Source organism: Colobus angolensis, unplaced genomic scaffold (genome assembly GCF_000951035.1).
Source record: "Colobus angolensis palliatus isolate OR3802 unplaced genomic scaffold, Cang.pa_1.0 Scaffold81, whole genome shotgun sequence".
Taxonomy (NCBI): domain Eukaryota; kingdom Metazoa; phylum Chordata; class Mammalia; order Primates; family Cercopithecidae; genus Colobus; species Colobus angolensis.
This window is the reverse complement of record NW_012121932.1, coordinates 1,169,947-1,189,946: the sequence shown is the minus strand read 5'-3', so window position 1 is coordinate 1,189,946 and position 20,000 is coordinate 1,169,947. Positions and strand designations below refer to the sequence as shown.

The 20,000-nt window shown below is 39.9% G+C and overlaps 1 protein-coding gene across 2 annotated transcripts in view; it reads right to left on the bottom strand.

The window, feature by feature from the left end:
* The window catches only part of PROX1 (prospero homeobox 1), a 53,191-nt gene extending 33,462 nt beyond the window's left edge, over positions 1-19,729 (bottom strand). The window contains exons 1-3 of one of the 2 annotated variants that reach the window (XM_011929410.1): positions 19,191-19,729; positions 9,453-11,244; positions 2,454-2,561 (exon numbers count right to left, since the gene is read on the bottom strand). In XM_011929410.1, the coding sequence (XP_011784800.1) occupies positions 2,454-2,561; positions 9,453-11,177 (1,833 nt within the window). In that variant the 5' untranslated portion in view covers positions 11,178-11,244; positions 19,191-19,729. The other variant, XM_011929411.1, reaches the window with a different exon arrangement.
* Positions 19,730-20,000: the final 271 nt, after the last annotated feature.

Here is a 20,000-nt window from a genome sequence, read left to right as displayed (position 1 = left end):
CAATGTCTAGCTATAGATATGTGTATATGTGTATTGTGAATCCATGCACATGTACATATGTGTGTGTATATATTGTCAATATTCAAATTAGCGATTATCCTTAATATTGAAGAAATCCCAGAATGCTCTGCCATTGTTTTCTGGAAAGTCTCTGGACCACGTTGCCTGGACTACCTTTCCCTTTCTATGCATGACTTTCTACTCTCACCAGTGTAACCTCAAGGAATACAAATTCATTTATTACTAACCAAAGAAAAAACATAATTAGGAAAGTTAAAAATGTATAATTCCTTCCAAAAATAAAAGGGAAGTGACCTTCAGTGATTTTCTGCTTTGCCTGATATGTCCTACTGTTTCCTCTCCATTAGAGTGGATAATTGGTATGTAACCAGACTCACATATACTTTAACAGCCTTCTCTTCCAGTATGGATAAGGTATGGATAGAATCAACAATCTGAATATTAGTGCTTTTGAAAATAAAATATTCACCCAGGCATTCCATTGTTATCTACACAGAGTCAGTGGTCATTTGCAAAGCTGAATTGCTAGGAGCATTCTAGAGGAATGGGAACAGTTTCTTGTTGGTTTGTATTGCATGGTATTTATAAAGCTACAGATCAATAATCTTCCCCACTTTTCTTGCCACCACATACCACACACCTGCGCACATGCATGAACTCTGAAAAAAATGAATGTTTCTAATATTGATATCTACTGTTGGGTAGTGTTGTTGGCTCAGAATGGCTCCTGTTTCCCACCCTCCAGGTGGCTGTGTTTCCACGGTGGGTGAGTGATACTATGTGTGCAGTTGGTAAAGCTCTTTGGCCTCCTTCTGGGTGAAAAGTGCTATACAAAGAATATAAGGCATTGTCATTATTATTTCACAACACTGCAGATCATTGCCCTAAAAGGAATGAGTAACATGGACATCTGCACACACAGACACATACACACATATATGTGCACACAATAACCCTTTTCTCCCTGTCCTCCATGTCCCCTCTTAGAACTACAATGTTGGGAGGATTCCCTGGAAGACAAAATTTATCAGGTTCTACCAGACTCTAGAAGCTGGTCAGTCCTCAACCAGGTGACAAACTGCCTTCAATTTATATACTCTAGATTGTCCTCCACAAAGTCCAAACCTTTTTCCTGGCCTCTGTGTCACTCAGCCTGGTTTGTGCTTACTTAGTCTTAATCAGACATTTACACGATGGACTTTCCCTGCCTCCCCATCTTGCCCAGTTTGTTGGCGCCGAATGAGGAGAAAACAGGCCTTCCACTTAAGAAGCACAGCCAGGGAAGGAGAAAGATAAAAGGCTGAAGTTGATACACAATTCAAAAGCAAACAGGAGGGAAAACAGAACTTTTCTTATAAGGCCAAATAAAACATCAGTGAAGGAAACTGAAATGAGTTGGCCTGCAAAATGGGGCCAATGAAGCCACTTGGGCATCAAGCAGAAAATGAGCTGCATGCAGGGAGCGGTGGAAGAGCAAGCGTGTTTTGGCAGCTTGTGAGTTCTCCATGGCAGAAAGAAGAACTTGTACATATGGGGGTGGGCAGGGGAGGGGTGGGGAAAAACACCCATCCCTAATAAACTAATCTCAGCTAATGTAGTGTTTATCAAGTTCCTGGGATAATGATACCATGTGTGTCATTATCATCATCAAAACCCAATCTATGTTTTAAAAAGTTACAGATGATTAACACAACGTCAAGTTGATGCAAACAATTACTTAAAACCCACACACAGACACAGACACACATACGTACACACACACACGCATACACACACAGAGAGCCAGGAGGTCCCAATATTCTGTAGAATGAGGGAGGCTGCAGCTGTAGGCCGACAGCTTTCATATCCTCATTTGAATAATGTGTCCTGAATCTGTCACTTTATTCATTCTCCTTATGCTCAGTGTACTCTACATCAACAACAAATTAAGTTGTAAATAAGAGACAATCATCACTTTTGTTTTTAAGCAGCTACTGCATAGAGAATTTCAATGTACGCTCCTTTTCGACAGGGGGAAAAAGAGGTGCTAGAGTTTGCTTTCATAAGCACAAATATGGGGAAACCAACAGAAACAAAAACAGAAACAGTTTACTGTTGCTGAGGGGAGGGAAAAACATTCTCTAAAGCACATCCATCCATTACCAGCTGAAATTTCTTCAAAGAAGCTACTCAAACATATAAAGACAGAAGCTAAGTTTTTCAGATTACATTGGAAACCCATGCAACTTACTAACACCAGTCTTTCAGTCTTAATACACAAGTGGCATCTTTGCTTAACACACCTTTAGACAAAAGGACAAGTGCATTAAATCAATTATAACACAGGTGTAGGAATAAACCAATTCCACATTTGTCTCCATTAACTTCCGGGAGTTCAAATTACTGCCACATGCATAGAAAATGAAACAATTAAGAATAAAAAAAGTCCCTACCTTTACATCAGAGAAGTAGGTCTTCAGCATATTGGAGCTGGGATAACGGGTATAAAAAAACATGAGCTTTGCTTTTTTCAAGTGATTGGGTGACAATCCTTCCTGCATGTAGGAAGCAATTGGTTAAGGAAAAGAACTTCTATAAGCACAAGGACTCCCACCTCCCTCTCTCCGGTCCCCACCTCCATAGAGTCTGGAGGTCCACCAAGCTGCCGTGGGAGTGCTGGAAGGTATATGACACTGGCTATGGCATCTATTGCTAACTTGCTGCCGTTTGCTCAGTGACCGTCACCTGTCAGAGGTTGCCACATGCAATGATGAGGATGTGCAATTGAGTTGCAGAATCTTGGCTACTTTAGGGGGAAGATGACAAAGTATTTTCCTTGCTTTAGGTCGGTAGGCTATCTATACATTCACTTGTTGCTAAGGAGACAAATGCACCCAACATGTACTGCACAATTCTTGTCATAAGAGGTTTTTTTTTCTTCCTTGCAATTACAGTTCTGTTTGTTCTTCTCTCCACACTCTGCAGTTTAGAGCAAATTATTCTACTAATGTACATGAAAATACAAAATGCATTATTTTGAACACTGTTATGTAAGTTTCACATTTTACCTTTCAGTGTTAATCTAATGGAGCATCTTGACTCACTTGCTTTTTATCTTATTATATCCTTTTAATTGTTTCCTTTTAAATAATAGCTAAAACTTGGGAAGAGTAGTTTTGGCATGGAGAGGACTGGGAGGGGGCTGTTGCTTTTGTGAAAGCAACGGTGCAAAACCAAATACAATTTGCCTGTCTTGGATTTATAGTTAACTCCTTTGAGAGTGACGCAGTAGTTGGGGCTAACAAATCAATAAATGTGGGTTAGCAGATCAATAAACGGCCACTTACCCAAAATAAGAAAGCCTATTTATCTGGAAACATCATTACCTTTTAGATCTGTAAACAGCAGCAACTAAAACAGTTCCCAAGAGAATGTGAGGCTAACCATAACAATCCAGGCTTCCTGATTCTCCCCCAGATTCTTGGCACTCCTCAGCAGACTCAGAGCTGGGATGGCTCTGGTCACATCTGTGCCGCAGCCTGGCCCTGCCATTTCCTCAGCAAATTAATGGCTTTATAATTTATCAGAAATGAAGATGCACGTGGAGAAAATCAATGTGGTCCCCCACAAGGTCAATTAAGGGTCCTTCCTAGAAGCTTCTCTAAGGATTTTCTCTTAAAAGAGTGTCTGGGAAAAATAAGAAAAAAAAAAAGAAAAAGTGTGCATGTGTGTGCAAACACACATACACACACAAAACTACCCAACAAAAATTTCACACCTGAGGCAAAAATGTCAAATAAACACAGCTATTTAGGAAAGGTAAAGGTTTCCAAATGACCTTCATCAAGTCTAGCATGACTAATCTTAAGAATGGAGAGAAACCGGAAAGTTACTAGAGAAGCATAATCAAATTAATATGGATAAGCTCTTGACTACTTATAACAGGGTGTTTAACCAAATATTCTGCTGAGAATTTCTTCAATTAACATTCCCTTTAATATCCCATGCAATTTTAAAAAGATCACCTTGGTCTGTAAATAGAAAAGTTAAGTAGTGCAGGTTTTTTTCTTTCTTTTTTGTTCAACTGAAAATAAACACTAAAGAAATAAATTTTGATTTTATATCTGTAAGCCAAAGCAGCTTAACTGAACTTGTGTTTTTGTTTGAGATTCTTAATGATTACAAAGACGATAATTTATGACTGACATACTTCTTGTGCCAAGGAGAGGGCTGAAAGGCCCTCCAGTAACCTCCATTAGACTGATACAGAAGACTAAAGGAGCCCAGCACACTTCAGGACCATCTGTCCAAATGGATAAGTGAAATAATAGTTGCAAGCTGTCTCCTACTGCCTTGTGATAAGAGTTTTAGGCAAGTCCAAACTTTGACAGACACTCTCAGATCTGGGTTCTAATCTTTTCTTTCAGATGGCTACATTAAGACAACATCATACATTTAATTATAAGTCGCAAATCTTTTAAAATTTGGTTTCATACAAAATACAAAGTGTTTTTCTGTGTTTCTTAGATGAGCACTGAGCTACCAAAACTTCCTGAAGCTCTTAATACATCTAAATTATGCTAAGACGTTTTTGTTCTTTTTATCCAAAAACAGTAAAATATCCATTATATTTTGATCAGTATTTAGAGGCTTTTTATCTAATAAAAATTATTCCAATTTGGATTTCTCAAGTTCATTTTTGCTTTAAAATGTTTCCTGTTGGTAATACTTGGAACTGATCAGTTGAAATGGAACACAGAATTAATCTTTATCTCTTGCTTATTGTGTAATTAAGATAAAATTCCCATAAAATATATGTTTCTAATAAACTATTAAAAATAACTAATGAAACATTTAAAAGGCAACAGTTAGATAATCCTTTTTTTCTCCTCAAAATAAATCTGAACTGACCAATTGGTTAATTTCCCTTTTAAGTGCTTGTGCTGAAAAGCAACTGTTCTTCCAAGAAAGCACTAGCTGTTTCCAGGATACTTACACACGCACAATGACTCATGATGGAATAGATTCAGTAAACATACAGCTGTACTGAACACGAGCTAAGCTCCATTCAAGGCCAGGAAAGAAAATGAGCACAAATAAATATTAAGGAGGTAAAGGGGAGTGGGGTGAGGGGGGATGGAACGCAAACAAGATCTGTCCCAGCAGCTCATGTGGCTGTGCCTCAATTCTCTTAGCCATAGCTTTGTGAAGACAGATGACATTCAATTCTATGTGTAATGCAAAATAGACAATAACTGCTGAAACTTGAGACAGCTGCCAGGTGTAAAAAAAAAAAAAAAGAAAAAGAAAAAGAAAAAAGAAGAGATGATAAATCCATAAATTAATGAAAGACATCTGCTCGGGAATATAAAAGATCAGAGAAGCAGGGTACTGCAGCTGAACCTAAAGCAGTGTTCAAACAACCTGAGAATCTAAGTGTTGTCTGTTTACCAAGTACAATATAACCTTACCTAAACAGCAGCCACGGGAGGAGCAGCGGAGGCAGCAAAAAGGCAAATGGGAGAATAATAGGCTGTGAAAGCAGAGGAAGAAAATTCTTTTTTTCCAAATAAACTCTGGTTTGTAGCTAGAGATTGTACGTGCTGTAGTTCCAAGCAAATGGGTTGAGACTACTTACATTTTCCAAAACATTTGAAACCTAAAGAATTTAGTTCTGCCTTATTCCCTAATTTGCTAAGTTTCTAAGCAGTTTTCCCCCTAGAAACTAAAATAGGGAGAAAAGATCTAAACTCTCTCACATAATGATAGTGGTAGAGCAAATTGTTACTCCAACTAGGAAGTTCACCATAATTGGAGGGATGTGTAGTGTATGGAAATATTTTTTAAAATTTACTTACTTTATAATTTTTTTCAGGGGAGGTGGGCAGTTTAGGAGCCCATAGTCTTTTAGTCTTTAATCTACATGTTTCACTCTAGCTAATATAAGTACTATAGCCTCCACAAGACTTCTAAAATTGTATAAGATCAATTTCTGTGGATTGTTTCAAATTTCAGAAATTCATTTCTAATCTATGTTTCCTGGTTGGATTTTAATTTCAAATTACTAAACCATTTTCTTTTCTAAACTTCAAGTCTTTCTAACATTCTCCCTAAAAGTTGAGTAGAAAAAGCCGGCTATTTCAGAGAATAGGCTCAATTTCTTCACCTGCACATCTTAACAGCTTATACTACTCCGCTTGTGCTTTAATTGGGTGCATGCAAATGTTTGGGGCCAAAACAAAGCTATTTTTCTTGAGATGCAAAGAGGATGAATGACAAGGAACATCATGAAGAAAAGCAATTGGCTGACTGTTTCTTTTGGAATTTGAATAAAACTTAATATTTGATTAAACAGATTCATTTGCAAAGATGCTAAACATATTTTTAAAATCCAAGACATGAGCCCTTGGAGCAGGTGCACTGAAATTCAGTTTAACTTGCACACATATTCACTATTCCCCTTCTACTAGATGGGATAATGATGTAGTGTGTTCTGTCCTACAGAATGTATATGTTTAATGGTGGTGAGCATAGAATGGGTTGATCTTATAAGCTGGTGTTCTTAATGGTTCTTATCTTGGCTACTTTGTTCAAAAACAGATGGTACCTTTTGGAGTGGGAGAGAATTTTTCCTGAAGAATTAAATTATGTATAACAGTTTGGAAAGCCATGAACTAAAAATAAAACCCATAATAATAGCAATCACAGTGGTACCATTTCATTGCATTTCTGCTCATTTCTATTGATCTTTTCAAGGAATAACTGTACAACAGATTCATATATGGCCCTGTATCCCTAAAATTGAAGTAAAACATCACTCACTGTGATTCCCAGAGATTTCTTCAAAGTAAAAGCTTGAGAATGTTGCCTACGCACTATCAGTTAAATCAAGGGAAGAACACACCACCATACAGAGGTAGAGACAGGAGAAAAGTGGGCCCAATATCTATACAAACCAACAGATCCTCACTGGTTTCAGAATTGTGGGAACTATAGAAAAGGTTGTTTGCCTGTCTTACTCTTCCTAAGAAATAATATACCAATGAGATAAATGGTTAAAAGTACAATGTATTAATAGTAGAGGGGGGAAAAAAATAGGAGCATAAAAGGCCAAAAGGTGGAAAATGTAATCACTAATTGCCACGAGAGGCTGACATTATTTAGCTATATGAAAGAAACAATTCTGGGTGCGAGCAGCTAACATTTCATATGAACATGGGTGTTTCCCAACAGAATCACCACGCTCAACAGAAACTTATGTTGACAGGAGAAAGGAGAATCATTCTTCTGAAGAAGAAGCAACTATATTTTCTTTAAAGCCTTTGATATATATCAAAATAAAAGGAACTTCTTTCAATTCAAATCCTCAAAATTCCTCAGGGGATTTGGAGAGGTTGAGACAATGAACATAGCCAACACTTAAAGCACTCTAAGAGATTTTTTTCCTAGAAGACTAAACTTTAAAAAACATAAAGCACGGCCATAATTATAATGATGTGGTTATAATGAAAAGTCTAACTTAAAGAAAAACCATAAACTGGCATCTTGAACTAAAGAGCTTAGTGTGGACTTATAGGAGTTTTGAAACCTGGCATTAAATCTTTAAATATTCACCAAAATTGGCATGCATGTCACTTTACTCTGTGTGTGTGTGTGTGTGAGAGACAGAGAGAGAGAACCCACTATCACTACTACTTGGTTCAAAATGAAGTTAAGAGATCTCTGGGGTGCAATGGGGTCTTAGCCCTAGACATTAGCTTTACATGAACCTCTGAAGATGCTTTTTTTGCAAAGGGCACAAAAAAATTCAAGCCATTGTGTCTTCTTACTTTGCCTTTCTCATCACCAACAGCGATATTCCAATCATTTTGATCAATATTTACTGCCTGCTTATAATATGTAAGGCCTGGTGCTTGGTGCAGCTTTGATTCATGGCTGGTGGATTGAATTTTAGATTTTCAAAAGGTCAAAGTGAAATCAACAAACTAAGCTAAAACTCCATTTCTATTTATATAGAGAAATCTCCCACATCTTTCTCTTCCCTTTCTGTTATAATGTTCTTCTCTTCTTGCTCAGTATAAGAGAGACTCCATGTTTAACTGCCGAAGCAGGTCTCATGACTGGGGCCCTAGTAGTTCACCCTATCAGAAATCTACACTACTATCCTGAGAGCTGGCTTGAAGTATGACCTCCACTAACCAGGAAAACATATTTCCATCCATAGCTGGGACTTTGCACTTACGTGGCAGCCTCTGGAGTGGGCTTAGATGCGAAAATGTCAATCTCTAGTCATCAAGACAATTGCTCAAATTCCTAAATTTAGTCACAGCCAACTTAATTGCTAAATTTTATATCCATCTGGTTATTTATTAGATAAGAAACATGCCTCCACCTGCCCCCAAATGCTACTATTCTACTACCCCCAAAAGATCAACGACCACAAGATTTTTAAAAATTTACAGAAAGAACCAATATACAGAGAAGAAAAAAAAACCTTCAGTCAAAAATAGCTGGAGTTCAGGATAGGCCTAATAAAAAATATATAACTGTTATCTCTACATAAAAGTCAGTTTCAGAATTTAAAAGAATCATAAAAAGAGCCATTTTTAAGTCGAATACAGCTGAGTTTTATATTTAATTGTGCTCTCTCGCTTTCCAAAATAATTTGCTTTGTGTATGTTGGGACAAAAGATTTCTGTGTATGGCTGAACAGAGGTTAATCATGCATAGAGGCAGCTGCACCAGACCCAAAGAACAGACCTTGGGTGAACGAGAGAGACAGACCAATGCTGTCTGAATAAATCAGTACCTGTATATTTCCTTTAAAAAAAAAGTCTCACTTAAAGATGAAAGAGAGACTCTAAGTCCCCACCCACATCCATTTTTCTTCCTCCTCAACCTCCCACTTACAGAGTGCTCTTCCTAAGATTTCATCGGGACATCCTTAAGTGAACCAGAAGCCTTGCAGATGGTTTACACTGAGAATTCTTCTTATGGGATCTTAGGGATCTGAAAACTGACTTTTCTCCCTATTGTGTTATAAAACTTACCACCTTTAAAAAATATCTGAAAGAATTCCATCAGTATTTACAATGAGATTGTTTTCCCATCTCTGAATCTACTTTTTTTTTTTTTAAAGAGAGAGATAAGAAGATAATACAGGAAGAACAGCAGAAAAAAAAAAAAACTGCTGAGAAAGCACATATTAAACAGGAGCTCCTCGAGGCAGTGAACAACTTGTGGAAGCTGCAAAGATGTTGGTTTAGTTTTAAGCTTTTCTGCAATCAGGAATGCCACACACATGCTGATAAAAGCCTATTCCTTTGAATAATACGAAAGGTTGCCTTCTTAAGAAGATACTAATCTACATTACTCTAGATATTCTGTAAACCTAACCTTTTGGGAAACCTTTTTTGGCTTGTTTTTTTCACGAGGGGAAAATAAAAGGATATTGCACTTCCCGAATAAGGTGAGATTTCAGACATATCTTGAAGATCGCCGCACTCGGACTTTATGAGCGACAAGGAGAGCCCTTCGGCGGTGCTGGGCGGGTGTGCTGGTGAACAAGGGTGGTGGCTCAGGTGGTGAGATGACATCTTGGTCCTCAGACTCGTGGTATCCCTAGTTAAGTCTAAGGATTCAGGAGAGGCTCTGTCTTTTCCAGAGTAGGAGCCGGAGGGAGCACCTAATGGGCTCTGAAATGGATAGGCCATCAAGGGAAGGGGGAAGGGGTGGCGGAAGGTGGACGTGGTGAAGCCTGTAGTGGCAGAGAGAGGCGACTGGTGCAGGGGCTGGTGGTGGCCGCCAGCGGCAGGGCCGGAGGCAGACTGGTCAGAGGAGTTTTTGCGGACAACCAGGGGCAGTGCTTCTGTTTGGTCAGTGGAACCGGCCATCTGCACATTGCCAAAGGTGTCCAGGGGGTTCGGAATGATGACGTCGCCAAAGCACTGCAGGCGCTGGTTGGCTGTGTGGAAATTGTGGTTTTCCCCATTGACTGCAAATCTGGCCTGGGGCATCTGGAGAGGTGGGAAGACCTGAGGAACCTGGCGGGAGGGCTTGGCCGAAAAGACTTTGACCACAGTGTCCACAACTTGAGACATGGCAGTGTTCAGTTCCTGTTTCAAGGTCTCAGCCAAATGTTTGCCTTCCGGTTGTAAGGAGTTTGGCCCATGGTCTCTTTCTTTGTTGTTGCCTTCTCGCTTCGGTTTGTTTTCAGCCATTTCCTGCTCTCTGATCAGGGCTCGAGCTCGATCAATAAACTGTCCTGGGTCTAGCTCACACATCTCATTATCTGACCTTCCGACAGAGTCCTGGGCCCTGGCATCCAGGATCTCCGAGCGCATGCTGTCTTCAGACAGGTTACCATCTTCATCATTTTCCGAATCAGTGCTGTCATAGATTTGGTAGAACTTTTCCTGCAGCTGGCGCAGCTGTTTCTGCATGTCCTCCAGCTGCTGTTTCAGCTGTCGGCGCTCCTCTCGCTTCTGTTCTTTTCGGGCTGAAACCAGCTGCTGGAAACTCTGTTGCTGCTGCTGGGGAAGCTTTTGCTTGCGTTTGTTTTCTCTGTAACTTTCTCGGGGACTCACAGACTGCGGGGCCATCTCTCTTTCATTTTCATTGCCCCTTAATGCCACACTGGGGGAATGGCTCATACCCCGAATTATATTCTCAACCCGCGCGCGCTTTGCTCTCAGGTGCTCATCACATAAGCGATCCATATCAAACTGGCTCATAGTAGGCCTGCCAAAAGGGGAAAGACACTCTGGGGGGCTGTCTCTTGAAGAGTTGCTGCATATATCCTCCTGATGTACTTCGGAGCCTGTACTAGAGAGACCGCTGGCTTGGAAACTGGGCTCCGTGCCACCATTTTTGTTCATGTTATTTTTCAACAGCTGGGAAATTATGGTTGCTCCTGGAAAAGGCATCATGGCATCTTCATACGAGTTCGCCCTCTTCAGCAGCTTGCGGAGTACATTTGACTTTTCCCCATCTGCATGCTGCACCACTGAATACTCAACATCCTGCTCAGAACCTTGGGGATTCATGGCACTAAAAAACGTTGCTCTTGCCTTAGCAAAAAATGCAGATGCTGTCCCTACCGTCCTTTTCACTCCAATGTCAACTCTTCTCCTCTTGGTTTGCCGGCTTAAGAGGGCTGTGCTGTCATGGTCAGGCATCACTGGACGGTTATTGTGCCATCTTCAAAAGCTCGTCAGCTGGGCACAGCTCAAGAATCCCGGGACCCTGGCCAACAGAACAAAAGGACTGATGAATCATTTTCTTTAAATTTCTCCAAATTTCCTGACCTCAATCCTGAATCAAATGCAAAATGCATAGGCTCTGGGATTTATGGCACATTACAATTATTGCAATTTATTATGCACTCTGCTTGAAATGAAACATTTTTAAATATTTCTGCTCCACTGGTTTAAGATGGATTAAGATTAAAAAAAAATAAAGCAAAAACTGCTTAAGCACCAGTAATATGATTCTCTTTCACAAATGCCTAAAATGATACTGTTTATCTTCAGAAGAAACAGTAGATTATAAGAACACAGCCTCTGACAACCAATTGATTAAATTTTGGGCATTGAGATTCATATTATAAGGAAGATGAAAGTGCTCTGTACTTAAGAAATATGGTTACATTTTGAGGCTGTGTGAAATTCACATAAAAAATTGCATTTCTGAATTACAATTATTGTGGTTTCAATGCTATTAAAGGAAAAGGACTCTAAAATAAATGCAAATATTTAATAGACAGCTTTTATTCTTGAATTCTAAAATATTTTTGTCATACATAAAATGGGAAGGAGAACACCCTTATCAGCAGCATCTTTCAAACATAAATGGTCAGTTTAGCATTGAAATAAATGCACAATAGTCATTTTACAAGTCTGCTTATTTAGCTTAGCTATGCATTTTTTACTTGTAAAATCATACATGAAGCTGATATCTGTTGATATATCTTAATGTAACTATAAGAATATTTATACATTTTTATAATGTCCTTTTAATGACAAATTATTACAAAGTTAGATTCACTGCAAAACAAGGATGTTACCACATTTTAGAAATCAATATGAGTAATAATAAATTATTGACCTAGATAAAGATAAATACATCTTCAGGACTAGTTTCCTTCTGTTTAAATCTGTCAAAATAATATGTCAAATGCCCAAAGAAACCCTTTAACATACAAGATTTGTGAATCTTATTTCCTGTGCCAAATTAAAGGAATAAAAAAAACTGAAAGAAGATTTATAAAGAAGACAGAAAATAATGTCCCTCAAACGTGTAAGAAAGGGTAATATTTCTTTGTATATGAATTTCCATTGTTTCTTGGAAACACAATATAAAAAGAGAACATCCTTTTTGCATTTCATAAAAGGCACTTGACATATTGTGTAACTTATTAACTAGTGATGCTAATCCCAAATTTTGTAGACATATAAGATGTCACATCTTTTTGTTTATAAATAACATTTTATGAAGAAAATGAAAATATTTTTTTTCACATTGGGTTTATCTAATATTAAACTTCACGTTTGCTTAACAGAGCACATCTTCACAATAACAGGGTCCATTGCCAAAGGCAGCGTGCAGAGTGTCTGGAACGGCTCCCATCTCTTTCGGTTCACCTGTAAAAACATCTACGTGCTCCCTAGGACTGCATCTGTGGCTAGCTTTAAAGAATGACTATCCATGCAAATAGGCATAATTTCAGCATGAAATAACCTGTAAAAATCAAGAAAATGCTCAATGCTTAGATGGCAACAATATGCATGTTTTTTTAAGTGACAGTGATTTCATCATGCAATCTTTGCTCCTGGTTTCTATAGAAAGACAAAACATTTTAAAAGAGCCTGCTTTAGGGCATCATGAAAGCAAAATGATCTCTCTCTCTCTCTCTCTATAAATATATATATATATATATATATATTTTTTTTTTGGTATGCTTGAGCATGAAATACTTTTTGCATGCTTCAGGATAAAACTTCCTGAACTTAGAATGGAGATGGAGTTCTCAATAACTTCAATATTGGGTTCAAAATTGAATTCAGAATGATTGAGACCCTTTCAAACACTAATAATAAAACTGGTTTCAGGAATACAAAAATGCAGTGACAAATACTACACAAACACATTAGATCTGATAAATTAGGTTAGCTGTCAGAAGACAGAAAGAACAAGGAGAGGCTAAGACAAGAAAAAGGATGAATCATTTCAAAGCTCTGTTAATCACAGAAACACTTACATGGGGGGAGGTTACAAGGAAGACTTTTTTGTGTGTGTCTATCAGCTTCCCCAAAATGGAGCTTATTGCCCTTATTTTAAAATTTTACATCTTTTCTATTTGCATGCAAATCCTTTTCTCTTGACTACCACTTGCAAAGCACATGGATCTCCAATCAACACGTTGAACAAACTTTTTGCAGTATTTTTTCTCTCCCTGTTCACCTTAACACCCGAACTGGACTTTCTGCCTGCCATCCTTGCTATGGGAAGAGCACCTCTGCCACAGAGGCTTGGAAAGGACATACTGGTGTCGCTGATGAGCACAAGGTCATCCCCAGGCATCCTTCCTCTTCCAACTGCCATTTACCTCTGCGTCAACTGCACTTCCTCTCATCTAGCCTAGGTATCAACAGCTGCATCCCTGCCCCATGCTGGAGCCAAGAGGAGGGCTGTGCTTTTCCTAAGGTGGAAAGAAACGCTTGTGGAGTCTGTTAAGAACAAGATATAACTCCCTTGATATTCACCAAACTAAACTAACTTGTAATTCTATTTCACTCAACATTTTTAGATTAAACAATGATTTGTATCTGTCTTGGGCTAAAAGAAGTTAAATACTTTTAGGTCTTGTTGTAAAATGTCCAGCCGAAACATAATAAATAGGACAAAACAAGTGGGAAAAATAAGATAAATTATATAATCCAGGACAAGGCATTATATTAATAGGCACAAATAAATATATCTCTCCATATAGTTTAGACCTAAATTTAGAAATAAAAGTATAGTGGTAGCATACACTGGAACTATAACCCATGGAGGCTATAGGCATGATTAAATAATAACAACCGGTTGACACAACACTTCATTACTGTCACATTTCATAAACAGGATATCTACATAAATATATTTACCACATAAGAAAATGTGCCATTACATTACCATAATATAAGTTAAATCTCTTAAAAACATTTTCCAAGCGCTTCCATGATATTCCAGTTCAGAATTTAAAGGAAGCCATGGAATGACTTTATCACTGATATTTTTTAAACTCCTTTATTTCTCAAGGTATGCATTAAGCCATCATGTTTCAACTGCAATTATTATTGATGCATATTATATTTGAATTTTAACATTAATTTTCAGTTTCACTAGGCAATATGAAGCTTTTGATCAGCACTGGTGGATGTCCAAATCAGCAAGGATGCAGAAAAATACTGATGAGAATTTGAACCCAAATGTATTATTGATCGGATACACTTACTCTATTCCTGTAAACCCCTCTTTAATTAATGTGAAAGTCTATACAGAGTTTTTCATCATTAAATATTTTGTTGCATCACTTGGCATATAACCTACACAAATGCTTTAGTAATTTTTACACAATGCATATCTTAACATAGCAGATTCCCCCCAGAAAAAGATATTATAAGAATAAACATCCAGGTATAATCAAAACAGGTTTTAGCTACTCCAAAAGAGTCTTCTTTAATATCTGAATTATCTGACATTCTCTTTAACATGGAAAATTCTAAGGAAACTGATGACTTAAGGTTAGGAGGAAAGAATTTTCAGTAAAGAATTTCAAAGGAACACTGCAACGTGAAGTATAAAGTGATTAAGTGCTCTACTTTAATAAAGAAGTTATTTCGGGGAGGAGGATTCAACTTTTACTGCATCTATCTGGAGTCCAGATTCTGGACAAAGAAGTGTTTCATTATGGTAATTATCCGGATAGTTCAGACAAATCTTTTATGAGACAGGGAGAGTGTAAGGTTGGCATGGTTTCCTGCTTGGATTATTTAGATGATCTGTCTTTGTTGATAAAATTATTTGAAGAAATTGTGCAAGCCTACACTTGACTTCTTTTAGAAAATCATCTTTGGATGGGCCTCTACTCTACTTGGGTCAACCCGGTTATGAAATTTCCAACAGAATATCATTAGTGAAGAATATTTCAAATCCATCTGGAAATTAGTGATTCAAGGGAAAAATCAGATGATCTGATTTAAGTAGCCCCTGAGTCATTAAATTGTCCCCTTGACTACATTCAAGAATTTGTTTCTGCTAATTAGCAACTTTTTCTTCAGAGATATTGGATATATTTCTGCTCCCTATCATGTTAAGAAAACCTTTGATGTTTATTTTGAAGAACTCACTTGACATAAGTTAATACCTAAATTAACTAAGATTGCATTATCAGGTTTTTAAATTTCCTGTCATAATGGACTTCTCAAATCATTTAAGATTTCATTTAAGATTCTCCCATCCTATCAAAAATTCCACACATTTTTCACCTGCAAAACAAACACAGAACATTTTCTGAGACACGCCTAAAATATTAAGTTCTACTTGTTTAAAAAGTAACAACTTATCAAATTGGTAAGTAAGAGAGTGTGTGAAATAATCTTAAGAAAATACTTTTTTTTTTTTTTGCAGAAAATTGAACTCTATAAATGTCATTTGAGAATGCACAGGCAATAAGTCTGATAAATTCCTTATGTATATGTCCTTTCCAAGTTATACACATACTTAATTAAAATCCTATAATGATACATCATGCACAATCCATTTTCATATTATAACATCAGTCACATTTTATAATTTCTTTTGTTTCTGAAACCTAAAACTTCCTTATATTAACACTGCAAATTCAAGACAATCCCTATAATGATGTAAGACATTCATGAAAAGGGGTCTGTTTGAGTTTTAAACAAATAAAGAGGAAGTCTGGCAACTTATAGAATAAGCCAGCTTAGGTTTTAAGATAGCATGTGCTGCTTATAGAGGAATGATGCTAGGAAATGAATAAAGTGAGAACAAAGATGCATGTTATGTATGCATGACTTTTTTTTCCCACAAGGTGGTGATTAAACTAAATAGAATTCTGCATAATGGATACATAAAATATCAATAAGTGCCAAGCACAGATAACCCCTATTAAAAATAAAGCAAATGAACATAGCTATAGATGACATTTTAATTACCAAAGAACTTCAAAAGCATCCAAGGAAAGTATTGAGTGTGTGTGTGCTGGGGTGGGGGGACGTTAACGTTGAAGTCTACAGAATAAATGACACATTATGATCTCATTTTCATGGAAACAATAACCACCCAAACACAAAACCAATGACCAAAAACCATTCACCATCTAACCTATTCCTGTGCAACTCAGTCTACAGAAGTAGCCTGTTTAAAGACAATTCTAAAAGATCAAGTTTTAAGAAGCCAGATATATAGTGCTTACATTGAATTCCCAACAACTTTCTGCACACATCAAGACAGAGTCCTTAACTTCATCTATTTTACTATTATATATACATGTCCATGTTGTAACCCATGGACAAGTTAACATGAATACTCTCATTTTCCTCCTTCAACACACACACACAAAAATCCATTTCATTTTGGAAATACTCAGAAGTTCTTGCAAGAAACTCCCTATAGAACTGACTTCTCACATCTTGCATTAGAACAGAAAAGCACAGTTACCTTCTCATGTACTTGAGATTTTCTTTCTCCATCAAATTCATATCTAGGACATTTGGCACATGTCTGGGACAATGACAGGCTCATTCTACTTTATGAGATTATTTAACATATGACTTGAAAGAGTTTATGTACATACCTATTCTTTCTGGGCAAGGAGAAAGCATACTTAAAAAGATAAGCTTTAACAACAGTAACACTTTCAAACTGACTTTGGAATTCTTGGCAGTTACACACCACTCATTGCTATCCAAAGCATACACCACACACACACACACACACACACACAAACAGACACACACACACACATACACACAGGACAGTTCTCTCTCTCTGCCAAGCACAGACCTGGGAGATAGGAATAAACTGGTAGGAAGCAAAGGAAAAGTCAGTCTCCCTCCACCTGCTGCCTAAAGTGGGGGTGCTTTGGGCTGACTGGCAGACAGAAGCCTGGGACACAGCCTCAGCAGTAGTCTGCCAATATCCTTAAGAAAAATAAACAAACACATACCAACTTGCCCCCAGCCACCACCCCAAGAACTCACATGGCAGGGCTCAAAACAACAACAGCCTGATTCCCATTAGCCCAGACAATCCTATTAACCAGGACAACCATAAATTCATAAACCTCTCCAACCCTCGAGCAAGCATTGTGGTCTAGAGCTGTACAGACACACATAGACACAGAGGAAATTTGCACCTGTCTTTCTTGACACAACACACCTGTCAGGCCCTGCCCATGCGCACTCTGCTAATAGATTTCTGCCTACCTAGTTTAGGAAAGGAAATGAGTTCTTTTTTTCTTTTTTTTTTTTCTTTTTAAATAAGGGAGGGCATGAGTGGAAAAGAGAACAGGAGAAGGGACTCTTCTAGCCTTGACTTTGCAAGGAGGCCACCCTGTGCTTGCTCTGTTTTTATAAGCTCAAGGAGACAGCACAGACCTTCTCGGAAAAATAAAAACAAGCAGGTGAGTTTCCAGCCTTCCCCCAGGCAGAGTAGCCTCCTGGGTTGCCAAGAACAGCAGTTTCACACTCCAACCTGCCTCCTTGGGCTATTTAAGACTAAGCACCACCCCTACTTCTAGTTCTGCTCTCTGTCTGCCTGAAGGGCTCTCAATTTCCCAAGAAGCTGGGAAGGGGCCAGAGACCTGGGAGTCTGTGGAAAGCTACTTACTCCTCCTTTACCACCCCCAGCCCCCCATCACTCCACCAACCTTCGGCTTTAGCAGGAGGAGTAACGGGCTGGCACACCAGAAGAACCAACAACTTGCTAAACTGGACTTTGGGTGATGTCTCCCCCGCCCCCTGCGTCCCCCTCCTGGTCTGCTCAGGCAAGATAGTAGCTCTTCCCCCCTCTTCCCGCCCTCCTCACTAGTCTTCCCAGTAACAATTTACTCTCACCTCTCCTGTCCTCACTCCCCAGTCCTCCTAACTGGGGCAAAACGGTAGGTACCACCCAGATGAGACCAGACCGAAGCTGCCCAACACCATAGTCTGCCAGCGATGGCTGGGAGATTCATCGCCTCCCATTTCTGCTGCCCAAGAACCCCCTACTCCTACCCGGATGCGATCCTCCGGTCCTCCTCGCGCTGGTGCCCCAATCTCACCGCCACGCGACCCCCCGAGTCTCCCGGTGCCGCCTTACCCTACTCAACTTGACTCAGCCCTAGGTCCAGGAGCTCGGGAGAGGGGCGCCGCGCGCGTTTCCCGGGACCCATCACCGCACCGCTCCAAGCCCGATTTCCACAATTCGGCTTCGACAGCGTTTTGAGAGGAAAGTAACAGAGCGTCCCCCAACCTCCCTCTCTCCTCCTCCCAGCTCCCGGTCCTCTGCTGGGGTTAAAAAGGAGAAGTGAAAGGTATGCAAATGACAAGCAAATTGGAAGAGCCGGGAAGAAAGGCAGCTATAATAAACAAGACAAAGAGAAAGGACGAGGGGACCAGCCCCGGAGTTTTAGCCGAGGGAGATCAGAAGAATGGGGTTTGGCGGAAAGCGGGGATCTGCACGAACAAAAAAGCGACCCGGTCCCCCTCGCGGTCCTCTCTCCTGAGAAGAGAGAGCAGGAGAAAGAAGGAAAGGGAGCAAACGCCTCCTCACACCCCAGAAACAGTACACAAAAGGTGACAAGATCAGCGACAAGTCCAGCAACATCAGCCTCCCCCTCATCGCCACCACCACCCCCAGTCACCAGCAGGAAAGAGAAAGAAATAAAAGCCAAGCGGATCACTTACTCTCAGGAACTGGGAGGAGCGGAGCGCTGAGTTCACGGAGGCTCCCGCTTAGAAACTGTTTAGAGGCTATTTTATTATGATTCATTTAAATAACACCATTTTCTCCTGGGGGGAAAAATGTTTACACGGGTCTGAGTAATGGGAGGCTCTTTTCTTTCCTTCTCATTCAAGAACAAGCCAGTGCAAGTGATTCTGGAAAAGGGGAGGGACTCACGAGGGGAAGAAGAGGATACTTACGCGGTGCAGGGAGCAGTGGGACCGAGCCTCTCTCTCTCTCTCTATCCCTCTCTCTCTCTCTCTCTCTCTCTCTTTTTTTTCCCCGGCAGAGAGAGGAAAACACGCGCGCGCACACACGGTGATATCTTGCGGGTGATGAATATGATAATTGGACAAGAGACGGTGAGTCTGTGCGACAGCGAGCGAGCGAGCGGGGCGAGTGGGAGAGGGAGAGGGGAGAGAGAGGCGGGCGGGGAGGGGAGACGAGAGAAGAGGAGCAGGGGAGAGGCGAGGAGAAGAAAAGAAGAGGAGCGAAGGGAAGAGGAGAGAGTAGGAGAGGAGGAGAGAAAAGAGCGGAGGAGAGGAGAGAGCAGCAGAGGAGGAGAGAGGAGAAGGGTAAAGAAGAGAAGAGGAGCGAAGCGGAGAGGGAGCAGGCGGACCCGGCGAGAGCTCTTTTGCGCCGCTCTGCTTTCCCCGGCTGCAATGGTGTATTATTTCAGAGCGCTCCCTCAGCTGAGGGCTCCGCTCCACAACAAGATTTACTTTAAGACACAGCTGAAGGAAACAGGAAGACTGCACGTCACAGTCTATCTGACGTACCCGGCCCCAGCACCCAATCGCGAGGCGCCTTCGGATTCAAGGGGGGATAGCAAGGCAAGAGAACTTGGGAGGAAAAAAAAATATAAAAGGGGTGGGGGTGAGGGGCTGGGAAGAGAGGAGGGGAGAGGGGCCCTGAGCTCCCCCTCCCCGGCCTCCATCCCGGCCAAAGCTACCACCAGGCAAGCCTGGAGTTGGAGATGTGGTATGTTCCCTTCTGCTCTGGCTTGCTCA